This window comes from Poecilia reticulata, chromosome 2, assembly GCF_904066995.2.
Source record: "Poecilia reticulata chromosome 2, P_reticulata-male-v2, whole genome shotgun sequence".
NCBI classification, from domain to species: Eukaryota; Metazoa; Chordata; class Actinopteri; order Cyprinodontiformes; family Poeciliidae; genus Poecilia; species Poecilia reticulata.
Window position 1 is genome coordinate 12103264 of NC_088831.1, and position 22734 is coordinate 12125997.

Genomic DNA, 22734 nt, shown 5'->3' on the forward strand with positions numbered 1-22734 from the left:
GTGGAAGAAAGAAATGTGATGGAAAAATTACTTAAGGAGGTACAGTTTTAGTTTCTAGCAGTTGTTTGGTTTTTCTATGCAAAGTCAGCTTAGCGACTTCTTTTCAGAAAAGTTTTTAAAATATATTGTTTCAATTTGAAATAAGCTTTTCATTTCACCTGATGAAAGCACTTTTATTTGTATAGCATATTTTCAACAACAGAGCAAATCAATATGCTTTTTCAAGGAAAGTAGAAACAAGAAAAAAAATACAAAAATGTGTTTAAAATGTAATTCTGGCTCTCTATAGGTGATTCTCCATAAACAAAATAATTGCACAAATTGAAATAACGAAAATAAATCTGCATGCAAATTTCAAAAAAAGAAAAAAAAAAGTTTTGTGATAACGTTTTGAAACTCACAAAATTTTTTAAAAAATTCTAAACAAATTCTGAGATTAATCTAAACATTTCAGAGTTTTTAGGCAGAAATTTACTCCTTTCTCCCTCTATTTGCAATGCTCCTGATATGCTGTTTTATGAACACAAGTTCATTACTTCATCTATAGGTTTCTGAATGTATTTGTCTCCCATTACTTGGGAGCTTCAGGACCAATCAGCTAACCATCATAGAATCCACACCATGTATTAGAGTGGCTTAAAACCAACTTCTTTAAAAGATTAAACTTAAGAACTATATTTTGTTGCGTAACAATGAGCCAAAATTCTAATTAAACTGAAATTCGCAAACCTTTTTGATCCCAAAGGGCAAGTTAAGTAAACTACTAAAACATGATCTGTTTTAGACGGGAAACATAAATACATAAACCATTGTCCTAACCCGAGTTAGAATAAAAAAAATTTAACTGATATATTTTACTGGGTAAAACATGGTTAATATCTGTTAATTGACAATAATGTGAATATTTCTTGAGAAAGAATTGAATATTTATTGGATATTTTTATGATTTTGACTTATTTTTATTTCAACAATTTAAATTAACGACGGATATATTTTGTGTGTTATAAATAAATAAAAATACATATAAAGATATAAAACATAAAATTTGCATGTTTAGTCGTGTCACGTGGTCGCGCAATGATATTTTACATGCAGGTCATGTGAACATGTGTGTTGGCCATGTTTTCAAGCCTCGTGCTGGAAAACTTAGCCTTTATTAGTGCTTATTTTCGACAGTTCGGTTAGTTTATGAGATCCTTAGTTACGTATTTTCTTTAGCAAACATGGACGGAGTTTTCCAACTTTTTTGTCAAAAAGGAACCGCAGAAATAAGTTTTAAGGCAATCTTAGAAGGAACCGCGGTGTGAATCTCCCCCGAGCCCATTTTGAAGCCGGACTTCAGGATTTTACTTTTTTTTTTTTTTTTTTGTGAAAACCACGGACAGACAGAGGATTTATCGGATGCATTGGTGGAGAATGGACATGCATTACTAGCAAGTTCACAAGGAAATTGAGTTTTTAGTTGCTTTTTGGCCAAAATGACCGTAAGGACATGCCTTCGTAGACGGGACGGAAGGCTTGAGGCCCGAAGTTGAAGGAAAAAACATGAGAAAACGTGGACAAGTGCAAAGGTAAGACACGTTTACTTAATTTCAAATGTGTAGGTGATATAGACTATTAAGAACGTGCTTAAGTTAAATGTCTATACAATTTGTGGGCTTCACTTGCGAGTAGGCCTTGATTTTACATCAAGCAGTGCCTTGCTGCCATCTGGTGGACAGAAAGGTGAACTGCATTAAATTAAAATAATTTATAGGTCTAAGTTTCCTCTTTGCGGGTGTGTTTGTTAATGATTGTATTCAGGCTGTCTCTGTGTCATATTGGCCCATGAATATTATATGGATTTATCTTACTACGCTCTGCTGCGTTCAAAAAGGGATCTATTTTGTGTGTGTTTCAGGCCTCGTTGGCGCTACTTCGCTCACGTAAGTCTATGTTTCTCCTCCAATGGCCTTGCCCAGCTTCCATTCTCACATTGAACGGTTTAGCCAATGGCGTACCGCCTCATAATGGACCGAGCCTATCAATGTCCGAGCTCACAATGGAAATCGGCCAATCACCGTGGCGACATGCGAACCTATCAATGTCCGAGCTCACAATGGAAATCGGCCAATCACCGTGGCGACATGCGAACCTATCAATGTCCGAGCTCACAATGGAAATCGGCCAATCACCGTGGCGACATGCGAACCTATCAATGTTCGAGTTCACAATGGAACATGCCCAATCACCGTGATCCCCCCAGACGCCCTCTCGCCCCCCCACCACAAGCAAAAAAAATCGGATTTTATTTTTAAAAGTGACAACCGTTGGAAGATTCTAAAAGTCAGATGTCAGTAGCCTAGCTTCGTTGAAGAAGGAAAGAGAAGGATTCGTCATCACATCATCGATCTGTCGACCTTAACGATATTACTGTGAGTACCTATTAATATTGTTTATTGTCTGTTGTCGTTCAAACAGATTTCGTATTTATAATTTTACATCAGCTAAAATAATATATTGTGCTTTCAATAAAAGGGCGACATATTGATGTCATGTTCTGAGTGAAAGAGTAAGGACACAGTTTATTTTATAATATAGTAGTAACACTTTAAGTTAAAATGTAAATGTATACATAGATATCAACCTATATATAGCCCGACCTTGATCGATCGATCGAGGTTGATAGTTTTTTTTTTTTTTTTTTTTACCTCACTATGAGCACAGAAAACTATGGCTTTGATTTTACTTTTAAATGCTTTTATGTCATACCCATTGTTAGTTGTGCACAAAGTGCATCATTAGTTTATGGAATTTGATTCTGCTAATTCCCAATGTTATCTTCAGATGAGCACCAAGCCAAAGAGCCACAAAGGTATGGGGGATGGGGAGTGGATGGCAAGGCTTAAGGCATTTGCCAGCACTGGGGTTTGGCCTTCCAATGCAGGGAATAGACCAGCCCCAAGGCAGAAGAAATGGCATGACATCTATCAGAAGGTAAAGTGAAGTCACTGTTTCATTCACTTGTGTGTGTAGATATGTTTATAAAAAGGGACAGACTTGAGTAGCTGTCATTAATAAGATTATGTTACACTGTTTCAGATAGAAAAATGCCCCATGCAAGTTCGGGGACAGACCACCCTTTTTGGAGCGTCTGTCACTTGTGACTGTGGCTTTCACACTGATAAAGTAAGCTGGTTTAAAATAATATCTAATAACAATCACTTTTTAGTCAAATTTGAAGCTATGTCTTGTCTCTTGCAATTCTGGTGAATGGTGACTTTTACAATATCTTTGTTTTGGTAGCCTGCACTGCAGCCTCCTTCTGCACCTCCTTCCTTGACCCCACAGTCTGTGGCTTCACAATCTACGTCTGGTGATACAGCAACAGCCACTCGCTGTTTCCTGAGGTCCCCTCCATCTTTGTCAAGGGTAAATGTTCTTGTTTGTTTGCTCAATACTTTATATCATTGATTCTGTCATGGCAAAAAACTATCATAGTTTTTGAACAAAACATTTTCTTGTTCTTATTTTTGATGGAGTGATTTATAAAGTATTTACTTCACATGATTGTACATTTCTCATTTCAGTTCACTAAGTCCCATTTTGGGGGTTCTCTTTCGGATTCAGTGAAGCCCAACTTGGTGGCCCGGAAGACACCTAGTCCCTCTCTATCCTCTGTGAGGAGCCCAAGTCCCTCTCTATCCTCTGTGAGGAGCCCAAGTCCCTCTCTATCCTCTGTGAGGAGCCCAAGTCCCTCTCTATCCTCTGTGAGGAGCCCAAGTCCCCCTCCACCCTCTGTGAGGAGCCCAAGTGTTGCTCCATCCTCCCAGACACACTCCAGCGAGACAGTTGCAGCTGTGAGTACAGCAGTGTATATTCATTAAAGTAATGCAGTTCTAAGATATCTGTTTTCAAACATATTTATGTTCTGTTGGTTTTAGGAAGAGCCTTCAACGTCTCTGTTAAAACTAGCTGCAGGTGGTGATGCAGCTTCTTTCTGGTTGCCGAGTGAAATGAGGAAAACCATCCCTGTGCAGGATCAAAGATGGATCTCAAATACCCTCTTTAAATCTGGCAAACTGCGCCCAGATTTAAAGCTGTGGTACGAGCCTCCTGCACCGGCCCTCATTTACCATCAGGTGCCGACACCTGAGAGGTTTTTTTCACATCGGCTCCTGGTATGGATGCCCTACCATCAGTGGAAGGTCAGGGTGTTCTGCCAAGCTTGTGGAAATCATCTTACAGGTGCTGGCATCCACAAGAGGGCTCGGAAGGTCCTGGATGTTGATAGGTATTACCTCCTGGTGACGGAGACACTCAGGTGCAGCGGGTGTAATCTCACATATCTATCAACATCCCAGAGCATCCGAGACCAACTGGACTTGCCACACCAGAAACTATTTCGGCTCATCCTCACCCAAAAGTGAGTAAAACATTTAGTAAAATGCTAACTGGAGGAATGAAGATATCAAATTGCATGTAAATGTTACTGCGGAATAAATACTTTGTTAATCTGCCTTCCAGGTATGCTTGTGACATACGAGTGATCAGGCTGATGAGAGACAGAACGCAGGGCAACAGTTCAGCGCGGCTGCTGAAGCAGCTGAAAGAAAACCACGGGGAGGAGTGGCTGAACAGGTTGGGGCACTACCTGGAGGAGTGCGCTAACTTTGTAAATAGACCCAGCCTTTTCCCGGTGGTGTGCCAGGAGCCCCCAGAACCAGCTGACATCCCCACTGATCGCTGGTTGTTGACTGTGTATGGCAGAGATATTCTGTCACGCATAGACCACATAAAGGCCAGCATCACCTCCACCTTGGGGACAGTTCTGAAGCTGGACTCCACTAAAAAGGTTAGTAACCAGGTAATGATGATAATTATCAGTATTATTATTATTATTAGTATTAGTATTATATCCTACTTGAAAAAAAAAGGTGTACACTATTAAATTTAAAACACTAATAATTTAAAAAAAAAATTGGGATAACTTTTTTGTTTTCTATTTCAGTTTAAACAATTAAACGTGTTGTGAAAAAGTTTGTTGTTCTACAATGAAAATGTTATGACATCCACAGCAGACAGTGGTTTCTATAGACACGAGAAACAGCAAGATTTAATTCCACATTTTCTATTGTAGATCACCAAAAAGCTGGCTGGCCACAGCAAAGGAACAGCTCTGTGGGTGTCGTCAGTCAGCAATGAGCTGGGCCAAATATTGAATAGTGTCCTGACTGTCCAGGAGGGTCCAGGACTGGACAAAATGGCTGCAGGACTGATGGAGCGGTATCGCCAGGCTGGGGCTGCACCTCCAAAGGTGCTATATGTGGACTGTGGCTGCTGTGTTAGTGAGGGCCTCAGCAAGCTGCAGGGCAGATTTGGAGAATGGCCAGATATTTACATTCGTCTGGACATTTGGCACTTTATGCGGAGGCTGGCTGTAGGTTGTACCACGGATGCCCACCCTCTGTATCCTGCTTTCATGCGGGCACTGTCCTCCTGCATTTTTGAGTGGGATGCAGGGGACCTTGACCTTCTTCGACGAGCCAAAGAAAGGCAGCTCCAGCAGGAACAGAGGCCAGGTATAACCAACGCCATGGTGGACAGGCAGATAACAAAGAAGGAGTTGAGTACTTTCTGTCGTAGGAGGACACGGGGAGACGACATCACTACTGTCTTTATTGAACGACTGCTGGAGGAGCTGAATGGTCCAAAAGGGAGAGATTTGATGGGAGTTCCCTTGCTGGATGAAGTCAGAATGAAACACATCTGGGCTGTCCAAAAACGGCATGTGAAATGCATTCAGGATGTACCAGGGATTCAGTTGTACACTGAGGTGGGCAGTGTCAACAAGAGCGGAATCAAGTTGACACGCTATCGCTGTTCACGAGGCTCTACATCCCTGGAGTCATTTCACTGTCATTTAAACAGGTTTATTCCAGGTATGTCGCTTTCTAACATGACTATAACCCTTTACTGTATATTTTTGAAAAACTGGATCTACCAGTATTGTTTCAAACACATTAATATGATGTTTTGTTTTTTTGCTTTGTTTCCAGGAACCAGTGCAAACTTGCTGAATTTCCAGCTCTACCTCCTGGAAGGCCTGAATAGATGGAATCAGGATCGGGGTTCTGCAGCAGTGACCAACAAACCATCGTCTCTTCTGACATATGCTGGAGACATGACTCAGTCCATAAATCAGAACAGCTTGAAGGTGCTGGGACGAGAGTACGTCCCACAATTTATGCCTCCTTCAAAGTACACAGGTATTACAAAATGAAATATGTGAAGGAAAAACAGTTGTAGATAAACTACAGTATAAAAAATCACTAATATGTAACATGTTTAGGACTGTTTTACTATCAATGTGTTTGCGATTTTCCATAGGTGAGCTACTGGGCGTTGACTACCTTCTAAGTCAAACAGGAAAGCCACTGAAAGCCGAGCCTGACTCAGAAGAAACAGATGTTCTGCTGGAAGATGTGGAGGCTAATGTAGCGGAGGAAGATGAAGGCTTTGTGGATGAGGAAGCTTTGGATTTTCTAGTATCAGAGCTAGACGATGAGACCATTTTCTCTGCTACATCACAGCTCGAATCCTCCACCCAGCCCGCTGCCTCCACCCAGCCAGCTCCCTCCACCCAGCCAGCTCCCTCCATCCAGTCTGCTGCCTCCACCCAGCCCGCTGCCTCCACCCAGCCCGCTGCCTCCATCCAGCCAGCTCCCTCCACCCAGCCAGCTCCCTCCATCCAGCCTGCTGCCTCCACCCAGCCCGCTGCCTCCACCCAGCCCGCTGCCTCCATCCAGCCAGCTCCCTCCACCCAGCCCGCTGCCTCCACCCAGCCAGCTGCCTCCATCCAGTCTGCTGCCTCCACCCAGCCAGCTCCCTCCATCCAGTCTGCTGCCTCCACCCAGCCCGCTGCCTCCATCCAGCCAGCTCCCTCCACCCAGCCCGCTGCCTCCACCCAGCCAGCTGCCTCCATCCAGTCTGCTGCCTCCACCCAGCCAGCTCCCTCCATCCAGTCTGCTGCCTCCATCCAGCCCGCTGCCTCCATCCAGCCAGCTCCCTCCACCCAGCCCGCTGCCTCCATCCAGCCAGCTCCCTCCACCCAGCCCGCTGCCTCCACCCAGCCAGCTCCCTCCATCCAGTCTGCTGCCTCCACCCAGCCCGCTGCCTCCACCCAGCCAGCTCCCTCCACCCAGCCCGCTGCCTCCACCCAGCCAGCTGCCTCCATCCAGTCTGCTGCCTCCACCCAGCCAGCTGCCTCCATCCAGTCTGCTGCCTCCATCCAGCCCGCTGCCTCCATCCAGCCAGCTCCCTCCACCCAGCCAGCTCCCTCCACCCAGCCCGCTGCCTCCACCCAGCCAGCTGCCTCCATCCAGCCCGCTGCCTCCATCCAGCCAGCTCCCTCCATCCAGCCCGCTGCCTCCACCCAGCCCGCTCCCTCCATCCAGTCTGCTGCCTCCACCCAGCCAGCTCCCTCCATCCAGTCTGCTGCCTCCACCCAGCCCGCTGCCTCCATCCAGCCCGCTGCCTCCATCCAGCCAGCTCCCTCCACCCAGCCCGCTGCCTCCACCCAGCCCGCTGCCTCCATCCAGCCCGCTGCCTCCATCCAGCCAGCTCCCTCCACCCAGCCCGCTGCCTCCATCCAGCCCGCTGCCTCCATCCAGCCAGCTCCCTCCACCCAGTCCGCTGCCTCCACCCAGCCTGGCATTGCAGTGCCTATGTCAGAGGTGGGCATTCATTCTAAGCTGTAGAATTGAAGAAAAATAAAATAAAACTTCAAATAACTTCTACATTTTTTATGTTGTTTATGTTTTCTCAGGGTTTAGATGAGGTCGGTGTACCAGGCCTGGACAAAGTTGACAGCTTGGCTGAGTATCTGGTGGAGCTAAGGAGCAAAACCTCACTGGTGCTGAACAACCAGGAGGTCAGTAACATACGTTGTTGCTTGCTGCAGACATGCACACGCCTTTCACCTCACTTGCATATTGCTGTGTCCTCATGTATAATTGTTTTATTTTCCTGTTTAGGTGAGCTGCATTGTTGCTCTGTGGCAGAACCTGCTGGAGTTTGATAAACAGAGGGTGGTATTTGCTGCAAGGCATCAAGAGAGATTGAACACTGGGAGGTTTAGGTCCCCCAAGAAGAGGCAGGAATTTACTCCTGGGGTTGAGAGTGTGAAGAGGCATGCTTTAACCACTCCAGCCCCATCTGCCCAATGGCCAGACTGCTGCCGCCTGGTGGAGACCATCTTTGTCCGGCTGTGCAATATCCATCGTAGTCCAAAGAAAAGAGGGGCAGGCACAGTCTCCAGGTGGGATTTAATCCTTCAAGACTATAGGAAGATCAGGCAGCTCGTTCTAGCAAATGGAGCTGTGATGGGGCAGACAAACTTGCAGCTAGTGGATGTGAGCTACACCACCCTGGTTCAGTGGCATAACAGAAGGGTCAAAAGGCAAGAAACAGCTGTGGTACTTCAAGGGCTAAACCTTCCCAGCCGGTTTTCTGTAGCTGCTGACCCACTTCTGCCTGCAAATATACGTCCGCATTACGGCGTACCACATTCAGGGCCACTGCATTCGTACAGGCTACCATCCAACACTGTGGGGCAGTCAAAATTAAAAAGAAAGCTACAATTCACTGATGGGACAAATCCATCAGGACAGCGGCAGCTTCTCCCTGCCCCACCCAAAAGGCCTCAGCTAGTGGCAATTACTCCAGTGGTACCACAGGGATCTGTTATCCTCACTACCCAACAGCAACAGAGTTTGTGGAGCCTCTCCACCCCTCCTCCACATGCTTATGCTGTGGCCCCTGCTCTGGGCTCTGCTCTGGCCCCTGCTGTGGCCCCTGTTCTGGCTCCCAGAGCAGCCCCTGCTGAACCTGATAGAGAACCTCGAAAACTGACACGCAAAGTTTTGCACAATACATGCAAAAAATGCGGGCAGTTTAGAATTGCTGAAACAGGACACAGCCAATATAGAGGGCAAATTTACTGTCCCTCTAATGAAAGTCTAACTAAAGAGCAGTGGCTGGAACAAATTAAAAAGAAAAAATAAATGTTTTCTTTAATTTAAATAACTTCACAAACTGTTTCATTGTATATAGTTTTTATTTAGTTCACAGTGTTATTTATTTTGTTTTCGATTGATATTGTCATTATGCTACAATGTTTTTGGACTAACTAAACATGTTTCATTCACTGTCTTAATTGTTGATGAATAAATATTTGGTTCTTTGAAACCTATAAGGTCTATGGTCTTTTACTGTAAGTAAATGTTAGCTGATTCAAATTCTGAATTATTGGTAATAATTTTAAGCATACACTAGAAAAAAGATATTCACTTCACTCAAAAAGTACTTTAGGAAAGACACTTGCAAGAATATTTTAGTTTTTATCATTGTTTTGCTGTGAAAAATGAAAATAAGCACTGGGTATAATTAAGGACATTAAAATAGACTGTATCAAGTATATAGTATAATTTAACACTATCTGTAAAAAAAAGCATTTAAAATGTTTTCAAGATACAAAAAAACAGCTGTTACTTCATAACACTTGAACATTGATTGTGGGAAATCTTTTCACTCAAACATTGTATGGCGACTGGTAGGATCGAACTCGCGACTCTGGGATTGGCCTCACTCTTCCCCTTTCTTCTCCCCCCCCTTTTTCCCCTTCTTCCCCCCCCCAAGCAGACTATTGTTCCCCAGCTTTGGCGCAGTAGGCAGCGCGTCAGTCTCATAATCTGAAGGTCGTGAGTTCGAGCCTCACACGGGGCATGTTTTTAATAATTTTTCCTAGTTTTATTTTGGAGTTTGATATAATTTCAAAATGTGCATATTTTAATTATCTCCGGCTTTATCTACTGATTGTCACTTGAATAAATACAATTACATCTGTTATACGGTGCTCCGATCAGGATGTTTTGCTGCTGATTCCGCTTCCGATCACACATGACAGCTGATCACTGGCGATCGCCGATCACTGCCGATCAGCTGGATTGGCTATTAATTGTTCGCTTTAGGTATAAATGCGACTATGTCATCTGGAAAAATTATCTAGAAATAAATTCACTTAATTTATACAAAAAAACATGCGCAATACTTGCAGGCACAATGCAGCAGCTTTTCAGTCAAAAGGAAAAACTGAAAAACATGCAATCAGTAAGATAATAATTAACAGCTAGGTTCTCAGTACCCTAATTATACATGAGTCTCACAACACTGCTTATATCAGTGTTTCTCAACCTTTTTCGGGCCAGCGCGCCCCTAGCCTTTATCCAGGTCTCTCACCGCCCCCCACCAAAGAATTTGCAGGTTACTTTGCACTGACCATTATTTTATCATTAATATTACTATCACTATTCTAGATGTTTTGATTTTTATGTTTGTTTCTGTATTTATCATCAAAAATAATTTCCCAGAGAACAAAAAAGCCATGGGAATAGAAATTATTTTCACAGGTGTCTACGAAAAATGCAACAAACATTCAAGTTAAAATCAGTAGGCCTAACAGCAGCCAGAATGGAACAAATATTCTTATTTAGTGCCATTTTCTAGTTGTTAAATCTTGCACAAAATGACCAGATAAAAGATGTACAACATGCCAGTTTAAACTTTGAACTATTTGCAAAATGACTGAGCATTAAAACATGGATAGAACTGTAACTACATTAATCATAGCTCTTCTTCTCTTCAGTGTTTGTCGGTTTCTGGTGGTGTAGCTCTGTGCTGCCTTCAGGAGAATGGGACATCAGAGTATCATCCATAAAACTTCACACACATGGCATTTATTGTGCAAACCAGAGCTTTCAGTGGAAAAACAAAAGTTTCAGATCCTTTTAATGCCATAGAAATATGAGACAGAAACATGGATTATATCTTTATATAGACCTGTCTATTGATTTATAGATTAATAGTTTCACTGGACAGGAATTACAAAGAATAAATCTGGTTCTTAATAAAATCCTAATGAGTCAAATTGAAAGTGTCATGGAGTCATCAGCCTCATGACATTAACATTGACATGAAAAAAAATATTGAAGAAATAAATATATCAAATCTAATTAACAACATAAATAAGTGATCAGTTCTTTAAGATATATTTATTCTCAGTACTAGATGTGGTCTCAACAAACCCATGACATTTCAACAAAATTATTTTACTTTTTATCTGGAAATAGTGTCTGTTTATTCTTGCCATACAGTGTATTCCTCTGTATTTACTTTAGTTTCTTAGTTTATTCTTGCATTTTGTTCTTCATTTATTTCCATTTAGTTTTCTTTGATTAGTATTATCATCTCTTGGTTTATTGCTATGTCCACTTTAGTTTCTTTCCTGTTGCTAGATTTATTTTATCGTTTATTGATGCTCACCATCAGTAATCTCATCACCTGCTGCGCTGCCTAATCAACACATGATGTGTTACACATCATGTGTTGATTTTTCACTGTTCAGCGTCGGATTCTCTGTTTTTATGCCATAATTCACATCTAGTTCGTCGCTCCGTTTTATGTCCCGCTCCTCCTGTTTCAGAGTTTTGCACAATGTGCTCATCTTTTTTTTTTAAGCCCCTAAGGCGCAGGGCGGTCGGGAAGCGTATCGATGGGGGAAAGGCAGACTGACATAAACCTTTTAAAACAATGGAAACAATTTCTGCATTCTGATTATTGAAATTTAAAAGTGCTGTGTTGTTCTATCACCCCCGTTTCATACCGGACCACTTACAGCACCGTGTTTACGCTATTAAATGAACGCTCTCTATCGTGGTATCACCCATGGAGGGATTTCTTGATTTCTTTATTTAAATGGGTTCATTTTTCAGAGGGATACACAGTGAGGGTATCGTGATTTTAGCTACCAGTAGCAGGAGAACGGAGCTGCGCCAAGAAGCTAACAGAAGCTACAAACACTGAATAGAAGAGCTGCCTTCTATACAGTTGCAGCCAAGCATGATTTAATGTTACACAAGACAGTTTTACCAAGTTGCTCAAAGTCTAAACTGGCATTGTTGTGTATTTAAGGTGTAAAGTTTACCTTCGACCAAACGCTCCTTTTGTAAAAATGTTCGCCAGCGCCCCCTGCCGTCCTCTGAACACCCCCTGGGGGGCGGTACCGCCCACGCTGAGAACCACTAGCATATATCAAATAATGTCAACAAAAACGGAATCTCATTCAAAACAAGGAAATTAATTCAATGCACAATACAAGACATTTAATGGAGCTTCTAGCATGCTTAACTGTTTAATTTTTTGCACAAAAAGACCACACAATTGTACTGCATGTTACCATTAGCATTAGTCAAACCGCCTTCATGTAAACCTATGAGAAACTACTAGCTTGGACCGCTATCATGCCAATGCCAATTCCCATAGACATCAATACAAGCTAACGTGTAGATCTGAGTCATAGTTTCATCAAGAAATAAGGTGAACAACATAATTTTGTGACTTATAAACTTATTCTCTGGCATATACACTGTGGGAACTTTCTGATTTTACTTATACTGATAAAATGAAATGTTTTGAATGTTGCTTCACTGAAATGTTTTTCAAAAGAATTCCCACATTAAAGACATCAGCCCGGCTAGCTCAGTCGGTAGAGCATGAGACTCTTAATCTCAGGGTCGTGGGTTCGAGCCCCACGTTGGGCGCATATTACTTTTTTCTTGCCTGCAATGCTTTCACAGACTGAGTCGTGGGTGTATCACATTGTTTACAGGACTTGCCTTTCCTGTAAGCATTGGTGGTTCAGTGGTAGAATTCTCGCCTGCCACGCGGGGGCCAGCCGCGAATAGGTGTAATGCGCTGTCACCATGCAAAACAGGACATACCTGCAGGACCCGAGTTCGACTCCCAGCTCTGGCAGAAGCTTATGTTACTTTACCCAATCTTTTCTATTTTTAGTGTTTATATTCTAATAAATACATATTTATTAGAAAAACAATTACTTCCCACCCACAGATGGAAAAACCACATAACTCTATGAAAAATGTAAAAAAAATTTCCTTATTCATGTAATAAGGAAACAAATCACCAAAGACTCTGGAATGGTTGTGTCTTTGTGGGTCCAGGTTCAATTCCCAGCCCAGTGTCAATAAATGTTGCAGCCGTTATACTGTAAATTGTTTCAAATTCTGGTAATTGTTTGAAATTGCAGTGATAGAAAATAGAAGACCTCTGATTACAGGCATTGTAGCATTATTGTTTGGTCTAAAACTATACAACCAAACAGCTACAATGATTTACTAATTGTGACTCCCTTATAATTATTTTGTCTGTTTTTAATTATTATAATTAAATGTATGATAATATACTGCTAGTAGGAGTCATTACTCTTTTAGCAGCATAATACCTTAACTTTAACTTGTTCCACAGGGTGGCAATTAACACACTGAACTCTCAGATTCACTAATTACATAGTTACTTATCTGTATATATGTAAATATAACCACATATATGTGGTTATGGTGATAAACCAATCTAAAAACATATTGGTTTATCGCCAATACATGGTTCCATTTTTGGAACTGATCTTGTTTTGTAAGATCAGTTCCAAAGCAATGCATTATTTGCATAGTTTTTGAACTGATCTTAAATCTTGTATAAATGTACATTGACAGTGAATAAATTATATTCTATATGCATAGTTTACATTGATCTCATATAATGTGTAATTTAGTAAAAAAAGAAGCACATTTGTTGACATATTTATATTTACTTTGTATTAACAGAGAAAAACAACAGTTTAAATATTTACATATTCAACTTTTTACATTACAAAAGCTTGCCATATTTACAGCATATTTTGATTTTTTATCTATATAAATATACGGAATATAGAATAATAATAGAATACCTAAACATCTCAATAGAACCATGTAATATTTATTTTTTCTTTTCAGCCATCCATCTTTGTCGCTCTGCCTCATAAAAAGGTGATTTGCAGAATTCCTTCCAAGTCATCTCCTTAGCCATACCCTGAGACTTGTACATGGACAGAACCTTTGCAGGACAATATATGTATTTCCCTGCCACACCAGGGAACCCAGAGTGGATGTGTGGGCTATTGGGACCTTGTTTGAGGTCCATGTGGCAGAACCTGCAAACCCGGCCAGTTGGCTGAGGTTCTGTTCTTTTTCTTTTCTTTTCAGCCTTCTCATCCACCCGCTTCTTGGTTTCCAGGAGTTCCTTTTGGAAAAAGGTGGTGGTGGAGAACTCCTCGAAGGTCATGTTGGGTGTTGATAGTCCTTCTGCGGCATATGTGTCATAAACCTTTTTAGAGCAGTAAAAGTACCTAACGGGCCCCTGCTGAAAGAAGAAGTGAACGGAGGAGCCAGAAGTCTCATAACGAGACTTAGGCTGTCCGCAAGACAGACACCTTTTGGTTTGTTTCTTCTTCTGCTGCTGCTCGGGTTGTTGACTCTGCTTTTGTAAAATTCCCTCCACTATTTTTTCTAGGGATTTGGCTGTAATTGGTGTTGCTGAAGCGGGAGTAGGTGGGTTGAAGACATCGGGCTGGATGGCGGTCACATGAACACTGGATGGCTGACCCTCAGTTAATGAGTGCCACAGTTCCTGTGTGTCCAGCAGTTTCTCAGGGCTTGTATTCATTGCAGAACTGGTGTTAAGTAGCTTTGCCACATGTTTCACATACCCAGAGATGTGTCGCTTAGTAGTTGGGTGAAACATGCTGTTAGGATCCGTGGCAGTCTGATGAACAATCTGTGCATACTCCTGATCTACCACTTTCAGGATGTCTTTTTCCCCATGGTGTTTCTGAAGCAAGCCATCTATTGCCTCTTTCATTTGTGGGGTCCACCGTGTGTGGTCTAACACAAAGACACGCCCACCTGTCTTTACAGGTCCAGTGCGGGCACTTCTTGGTGAGGACCTCAGAGGAAGAGGATGTGAAGTCTCTGAAACACAATGAAGTAAAAATCATTAGTCTAAGGTATAAATTCAAAAAATTGAACGCATAAATGTAAATACTGCCGTGAAAACTGGTATAAGAGAGTGAGATCTGTCCAGGTACACGCAGAAAACGGAATAAAGGCCTGAGAAAGGCCTGAGAAATAACAGCAAATCTTGTATATTGATTTAATGATGATTAAGAGAAACAAGTATAAAATATACACATGTAAGAGTAAGAATGTCTGTACTGTGTAATCAAAATATATGTTCTGTATTCGTGATTGATTAAGATGTAATAATGCATTATAGAGATTTAGGTTTGTGTCTTTGAATTGACAGTAACAACTTGATTGTTGTATAATGATCACTAATTATTAAGGAATAGGCTGCAACATTTATTGACACTGGGCTGGGAATTGTGGTGTGGTGAGATGTGGGCGGGGCTGACTAACTGCGTAATAACAAACAATACATAGCATTGTGTTTGCTCACCTTTTGGAGAAATTTGGGCAATTTCACAAGAGGAAGGACTAGAGGCCGGTTGGGAGGCTGATCTCTCTGCAGGTGGAGGAACAGTTACAGATGGAGGTTGTATTTCCTCAGTCTTGGGTGATAGCTTTGAATGAGGTCCTTCTCCTCTTTTTAAAGACTTGTGCTTGTCCCAGTCAAGAGGTACTGGCCGACACCCTGGTTCTTTGTACTCAAGTCCAAATCTTTCTCCAGTGTCCCTGTTTGAGATGTGAAGTGCAGGGTACTTTTCCTGGCCAGTGATTCTTTTTGCAGATGTATTTAACTCAGCTATCAAAGCTGGATCAAATACAGCAGGAAGGACAACTCCAGGCTGCTTCAGGTCCACCAGTCTCTGATAGTTCCAACGCACAACTCCTGTCATGCCCTGTGCTTGGAACAGCTCAGTGGAGACCACATTTCCAGTTACCCACTGAGCCTGATGGAAATGGTAGCCCTCTTGCTGAGACGTACCTCGCACAGGAATCCAGATGGGGACCTTTGCTACTTCTCCTGGCACATGGTTGAGCTGAAGTGTCCCACCATGTCTGTACATTATTCCCTCAGACAGCTCAGGGTCACTCAAGCATCCTCTGAGAATATGTATTCGCTGAATGCGCCACGTCTTCAGCATAGAGAACTTGAACAGAGGGACGTCGTTAGGATCCTTGGCCAGGTGAAAATGCTTCATGACTCTCTCCACTCTGTCCAGCAGCTCTGTGGGAGGTGGTATTTTGGTCCTGCAGTGCTCCCGGATGTGTTGTTTTGTTGGATTGGGAGGCATAATACCACAGGACACATAGGCCTCCTTCAGCTTCTTCAGATCCTCCTGATCTACTACAGAGAAAGCAGCAGAGAGGAGCTGACAGAAAGTGCTGAAAAGAAGGTGATGTTCTGATGTGCACTCCCTTGAAAAGCGCTGCAAACAGTGGAACAAGTCCAGCTTCACGACAATGTTTGAATTGTAGCATGACCTAGAGGCACAGGTGTTTGTTAGGGGTCCTGAAGTAGCTGCAGACACAACGGAAGGGGTTGTTCTCCAGGCATCCCAGTTTAAATGCTCACCAGGGATGGATTCTTCGATCTTGAAGGAAGCACAGCAATCCCTAAAAAATATATGAAAGGATCTTTAACAATCAACAGAAAAATTAGTGAACAATTTCCCAAAGGAGGGAGGGAGGGGGGAGGGAGGGAGGGAGGGAGGGAGGGAGGGAGGGAAGGAAGGAAGGAAGGAAGGAAGGAAGGAAGGAAGGAAGGAAGGAAGGAAGGAAGGAAGGAAGGAAGGAAGGAAGGAAGGAAGGAAGGACATACACATTGCCTAATTTTTTTAAATAGACATGATTTTTAATTTGGGATATTTGTGATATTTCAATTTTTGATGTTGTCTTTCTGTATGCGTCTCTCATGTGAACCACACCAGAATTTGTTGCAGTTTGAAAAGCAATGAAAGCAGTGGGTGGCTGTTCGTACCTGTGCACCCAGTGGAAGCCTGCCTTCTCCACTCCAGCGTCATCGTACCTCTTGGCCATCCCCTGGTACATTGGTTCCAAGGATTTTTCACTCTCTGACTGAACCATGACCCAGGAGACAATTAACCAGTGTTCATTCATAATTGCGTAGCTGGACATGATTCCAGATGCTAAAGTGACCTTTCGTGCCACCTTCCTGGTGTGATCAGACCTGAAGACCTGCCCAAATGTGCCTTGAAGGAGTCTTGACAAAGCTGGCTCTTGACGTCTGTACTCCTCTAGCAAACAGTCTGTGAGGTAGAAAGCAGACACAGAGATACCACACCAGCCATTTGGATCTTCATAGGAGTTAAATGGATAGGGTGTGTGGCTTTTTCTGAAGAACTGCCCAATGGTCCTCTGTCCCTGTACCCCAGCCTCTGCATCCCAGACGCTCTCAATGGCCTGTAGATAAGCTAAATGAGCTCGTTCATATTTGAGATGCATGAGCTCATTCACTTGCTTGGCCATATCTGCTGGTGACTTTCCGGTGCGTCTGAGTTCATCCATGACTGACTTACAGATGGCCTTCTTGTAAGTAAGAAATGCTGGCAGCAGGTTGGTGAATCTTCTGGGCAGCTTCTCAAGCCAACGAGGACTGTCAGCAAACCAGGTCTTCCGACAAGACTTACAGCAAAGTCTAGAGGACAGGATGTAATATTGCCCACTGGTCCCAACAATCACCCGAGGTCGGCCCACACCAGCGGAAACTACTTGTGGTTGAGGACATCCATGAAGACATGGGAGGTTGTAGTTATTTTTCAGCCTCGACATAATTTCATTTTCAGGTTTCCAAATAAAGAATGGGTGAAGCTGAAAAAAGTTGGGCGACGGGAGCTCAGCCACTGTGTCTATGAGCTCAGGCTGTGGAGGATGACGCCAGAGGGAAATTGCATTTCCAACATTTCGCACAGGACGAGACCCAGGCCACAGGCCAAGATCTTGCAGCTCTGTCCTCATCCACAGTTTCTGATGCTGAGAACAGTTCCAGCTGTTCATGTCATGATCATGTTGAATCAAGGGCACATGAAAGGGTGGCTGAGCTGAGGAAGCTGTAAAAAATAAAGATATGAAAAGATATGAAAACACATGGAATTAGGTTCCCAGTAATACAAAAATAAAAAATTAAATTACAAATTTGTAAAATGTGTTCCAAATAGTAGCCACATTATTTACTAAATATTTGAAAGACAGTGTGGAAATGCTTTTAATAAATCAAACTACTCAGAGTAAAAAATAAAATAAAAAAGTTTTTTGGATGCAATCTGTTCTTACCGTCTTCAGCACTGTCTGCAAAGGAAAGGACTCTCTGTGCAGTGGTTGAAGCTGCGCTTGCACTGGAATCTGAAGAGAAGTGTTTTCATTCTGTTATTTCTCTGTGGCTTCATTATATATTAAGACAACAGATAAAGTAGCTGTGAATAGTGATAGTGCTACCTATGCAACAAACAGATCTTTAAAGATTAGTTTAAACTAACCTTTAACCTCTGATTCTTTTGCACTTGCTGTTTCCTTCACCATAAATGACAGCTGTGATGGAAGGGCCACAGGCATCTTTTGTGTGATTGCCAGGACTGTAAATAGTCAGAAGGAAGTAAAAAAAAGAACGTTTATTGCCTAAAAATATTTACAAGTATAAGATTTCTATTCAACAATATAATTTAAAACTCTTTACTGCCAGCTGTTGAGGATTCCGGTTCACCTGATGCGTCAAAAGGCCTGGATACTGTTGCAGTTGGTCCTAAATAAAGAGAATATATCAGTCACTGTGTAAATCACAACTGAACTCGACAGATGGTGTAGGTGAAAACTCAAAAAGTTGTACTTTTATTCCTTCTGCTTATTAGACTTCTAAAAATATTTAGAAGGTCATTTCCAAATGTGGGAAACAAAACAAACTCCACATTGAACACTTGACTTTTAGCTTTAGCAGGAGGAACAACAGCACTTAAATAAACATGCTGTTAGTAACAAATAATTCAAAAAAAAAAAAAAAAAAAGAGGTAAGCATGCAGAATTGAAATCTATACTCACCAGCCTCTCCATCAATTCATAGTCCTTTGACATGCAGAGTAACGGTAGCAAACAGCAATATTGTAACAGGAACTTGACCGGAACGTGGCCAGAACACAGGAACATGGTCAAGGCTCAGGGTTGGAGGGTTATTCATCGTAAGAGAGAATAATACTCCAGTTCTGAAACCTCCTATTTTAAGAAAAACCTGTCTTTGCTCTTGAAGATGCTTTTGACACTGGGGTTCTCTCTGTTTCCGATGACCCTGACACTGGATACGCAGAGATAAATGTGTGAGAGAAACTAAGTGCAAGCAGAACATATTTTAGACTTTCAGCAAACAAAACCATAATCTGTTTACTGCTCAAGATTTTAGAGGGTGAGATGTTTAGCATTGCAGCCTCCAATCCTTCGTCCTCCTCCATCACTATAAGAGACAAAAAATAATTGTATACAAAAATCAAGGATCAATCGGAGGAATATTTAATTTTTAAGGCAATATTTGCCCTGTCATCTTAACACTTTTAATGCACCATTCTTTATTGCTCACCCAGAGATGTATCTGGTTCACTGGATGGTGTGTTGGTTTGACTGGAGGAGGACTGTTGTCTCTTGAGCAGGTACTGCTGCAGCTTCTTCATCCTGGTCCCAGGAAGGCAGGTCTTCTTCACTATGAAGGCAGCATAACCATCTTCTCTACCATCCCATATTTCCTTCCACGTGCTCTTGGCCCGAGAACCAAACCAACCAGCTGGTCATGTTCAGAACAGGCTGCTGTAACATTGTCTCTGCTGGCTTCATATTCCAGGGCATCTTTAATTTCTTTAAAACTGAGAGCATATTTCACAAAAGTAAGGAGGCTTACTTTGCTAAGGCTCTCAGTTATACAGATCCCAGCTTCCTCCTCCTCCTGAAGGTTTCTGATGAGGTACAAAGTGTAACCTGCATCATTTTCTAAGAGCCATCGGAAACTCTTCCCTTTATATTTTCCAAATTGGAGGCTGTAATCTCCCAGGACCTCTGACACATCTGTGACATCCCCTCCTCTTTCCCGGACCACAGTCAAAGCATTCTGCCGCACAACATCCTCTCTCTTGGGCTCAGACTTGTCCCACAGACTGGGATTATTTTTTATTTTCTTGGCCTCAGGAGAGGGATCCTGGAGAAGAAAGCCAAGGGGTCCCTTGCGGAAAACCACACTTAGTCTCCCTGGATAAAAAATGGTCTTCTGCATTTTGACCTAGTATAGAGCAAAAAAGGATGGATCAGGTGTTAAACAAAATACTTTAAAACCTTTGAAATACATTTTCTTTAAATGTTATGATTAATACATTAGAGCTAATCAATGTAGAACAATACATTTTAATTAAATTCCAATTTTCTATAAAATATAATTTAAGCAAGATTTTGTTGTGGAAAAAATATTTTATCTAGAGTCTGGAAGAGGCCTAATTAGAAATGTATTAAAACAAATACACCCAAAGACAGGAGGGACATAAGATATAATTTTTTATCTATGTTTTTATTTGCTTCTACTGTAATCAGATCCCCATTTACGAGTATAATCTGATTTAAAAGAGACGTGTTTGATCATCTCACAAAAAAATTAACACAGATTGAAATGGAATATATGATTTAGTAAAAATGCTGACTTTATCATCATCACACATGTTTGACATGATACGATAGTCAAACATACTATACATACAGTAGCAATGACAATAGTTGCGGTTTGTTAGGCAGTGTCATAATACTTCAGACATCAGCATGATTTTAATTCAGCTTCAGTGTCAGGCACCGACACATAAACCAAACATAACATTAAATCAGAAAACAAATTATATGACTAGATAACGCCAGACACCGAAGTAGTAGAAAGTAACGCTACCGCTACATGTAATATATTCGGCCGAAAAGACGCGACCGTGACGATAAACATGTTTTATATCCATCGGCATCACTTACCTATTAAAATGAAGAAGGATGGATGTGAAGATCGCTTTTCTTTGATATTTTTCCTCCTCTCCGCTTAACGCCGGTAATTTGTCCTAAAAATCTCAGTCTAACAGCCGGAAAGTTGTCTTCCTCTGAATCCAAGTGTGTCACCCCCGGACATAAGATTGAACAGCGCCACCACGGCTTAGTGGTCAAAAATATATTGCGTCCGTAGTGGTTTAGGACTACCATTGGAAATGAATGGGAAACGGTTTAGGGCCGTTTAGCTAAACAATTCTCAGCTGCCACGCGGGAGGCCCGGGTTCGATTCCCGGCCAATGCATTGCTTTTTGCTAACTTGTATGTGGGGTGTTATAAAATTGAAGAGCAGAGACTGTATGTTGCAGAAGAAAATGGTACATCCTCCCCGTCGGGGAATTGAACCCCGGTCTCCCGCGTGACAGGCGGGGATACTCACCACTATACTAACGAGGAGTTACCATAGACCTTCCACCTGTTGTTCTCGGGTCCAGCTGAGGCAACCTAGAGGTTACGTGTGGATTTTAAGTAGCCTTAATGCGTTGTCTTTCACCAAAATGCATTGTCTGAGGTCATGAGGGTTTGAATTTTTGATTCTGAATACATCAGTACAATTCCAGCAGCCAGTCTTGTAAGTTTGGCCAAAATACAACCTTCCAGACAGACATTGTTGCTTCCTGTTTTATATTTAAAGATTTTTGAGGACTTCCTCTAGACATTGGAACACGTCACGTGTGGATACTGTTTCAATCTTATAACCATTATCGTGGGTGGATCCATGCTTATACAAAGTTTTCTGCTCAGACGTAATTAAAGCTGAAAGTCACATGGGGCTGCCCTGGCAGCTCAGCACCACTCCCACCATGTTGAGACTGTGGGAACTCCGGCACTGCCACTCGCCACCTTTGTCAGTTTTCTCATGCCTCTCCTGCACCTGTTCTCAAGGCACCACATTTACCAACTCACCTTCAGTCTTAGTCAACGAAGACATGACGATCCTAATTGTTCAAGTTGAAGACAGTTTCAGAAAAGGCTCCCACATGCGTCACATGACTCGGGACGTTTGATTTTGTACATGCCTTTCATACACGGCGCACACCACCTGCGCTACACCCCCTCAGCTAGGGGGAATCACACCCCTAGCTTGTGACATCCTCCCTCACAAACTCATTGTTGTTGTCTACTGAGTTTATTGTTGACTTCCACATCTTGATCTGGATTTTGACTCAGGTGACATCCATAAATCTAAACCAGTGGCTAAATGAAGACTTAGGAACTAAGGATACCATCTCACATCAGTTTGATGGAAGTACAATATTAAATGTGTTTGGCATATTTACTAACCCTTTGAAGACTGATGGGCCGTATTGACCTTATTCCTGAGGGGCTTACTGGGGAAACGATTATGGGTGTTACTTCCGGCGGCTAGCGGAAGTAGCATTATTTCATTGTAATTTGTAGGGTATTTTTCTAGTCTGTATTCATGATAGAAGTTACTGCTCTCTTTTCAGTTACAATACAATATTTAGTAAAACTTGTTTACGGACACACCGTCTGCTATCAGAGAGCTGCTCAGTACAGATTATCGCAATTGTGAGTTTAATCACGGGGTGCGACAGGAACAAGATCGTTAAGTTTTGTAACAGAATGACCGTGAATTAGCATCGGTGCAAGCAGCTCGTTTTTTTGAAGAACTGACAGTAATAAAGAAAAAACAGGGAAAATCTGAGATCTGTTATAGATCTGAGTTGTTCCGACAGTATGAAACACCAGAACTACACAATATTAGCTTGGTGTGATGTGAATTTTATTTTTTGTTTGAATTAAAAAAAAT

At 42.2% G+C, this 22734-nt stretch overlaps 2 protein-coding genes and 2 non-coding genes across 4 annotated transcripts; 2 read left to right on the plus strand and 2 right to left on the minus strand.

Moving 5' to 3' along the window:
* Window positions 1-1063: 1063 nt before the first annotated feature.
* Window positions 1064-8892, plus strand: LOC145554394 (uncharacterized). Its single transcript, XM_081614037.1, has 14 exons — window positions 1064-2414; window positions 2827-2976; window positions 3082-3168; window positions 3286-3411; window positions 3570-3839; window positions 3924-4405; window positions 4507-4834; window positions 5120-5921; window positions 6039-6248; window positions 6370-6791; window positions 7545-7715; window positions 7808-7912; window positions 8016-8566; window positions 8745-8892. Exons 2-14 carry the CDS (start codon window positions 2827-2829, stop codon window positions 8890-8892), a joined length of 3852 nt encoding a protein of 1283 aa, XP_081470163.1. The 5' UTR covers window positions 1064-2414.
* A 732-nt stretch (window positions 8893-9624) lies between these two features.
* LOC145554395 (uncharacterized) lies at window positions 9625-18909 on the minus strand. The gene is made up of 7 exons (XM_081614040.1): window positions 18589-18909; window positions 18392-18487; window positions 18189-18257; window positions 16876-17965; window positions 15391-16511; window positions 13965-14903; window positions 9625-9731 (listed from the first exon to the last, which is right to left on the minus strand). Exons 2-7 carry the CDS (start codon window positions 18465-18467, stop codon window positions 9625-9627), a joined length of 3402 nt encoding a protein of 1133 aa, XP_081470166.1. The 5' UTR covers window positions 18468-18487; window positions 18589-18909.
* trnak-cuu (transfer RNA lysine (anticodon CUU)) lies at window positions 12566-12638 on the plus strand. Its single transcript has one exon. It is a non-coding gene; the product is annotated as a tRNA-Lys (tRNA).
* A 2375-nt stretch (window positions 18910-21284) lies between the features above and the next one.
* Window positions 21285-21356, minus strand: trnad-guc (transfer RNA aspartic acid (anticodon GUC)). The gene has a single exon. It is a non-coding gene; the product is annotated as a tRNA-Asp (tRNA).
* Between the last annotated feature and the right edge of the window lie 1378 nt (window positions 21357-22734).

Bases quoted from the DNA above. Each gene is read 5' to 3' on its own strand.
- LOC145554394 (XM_081614037.1), top strand. From the start codon at position 2,827: ATGAGCACCAAGCCAAAGAGCCACAAAGGTATGGGGGATGGGGAGTGG. The intron at 7,716-7,807 runs GTGGGCATTCAT...ATGTTTTCTCAG, and splicing joins TTGCAGTGCCTATGTCAGAG to GGTTTAGATGAGGTCGGTGT. The intron at 7,913-8,015 runs GTCAGTAACATA...TTTCCTGTTTAG, and splicing joins TGGTGCTGAACAACCAGGAG to GTGAGCTGCATTGTTGCTCT.
- LOC145554395 (XM_081614040.1), bottom strand. From the start codon at position 18,467: ATGCCTGTGGCCCTTCCATCACAGCTGTCATTTATGGTGAAGGAAACA. The intron at 17,966-18,188 runs GTAAGAACAGAT...TATTTTTTACAG, and splicing joins TGCAGACAGTGCTGAAGACG to CTTCCTCAGCTCAGCCACCC. The intron at 9,732-13,964 runs GTATGGCTAAGG...CACGACCTTCAG, and splicing joins GTCCATGTACAAGTCTCAGG to ATTATGAGACTGACGCGCTG.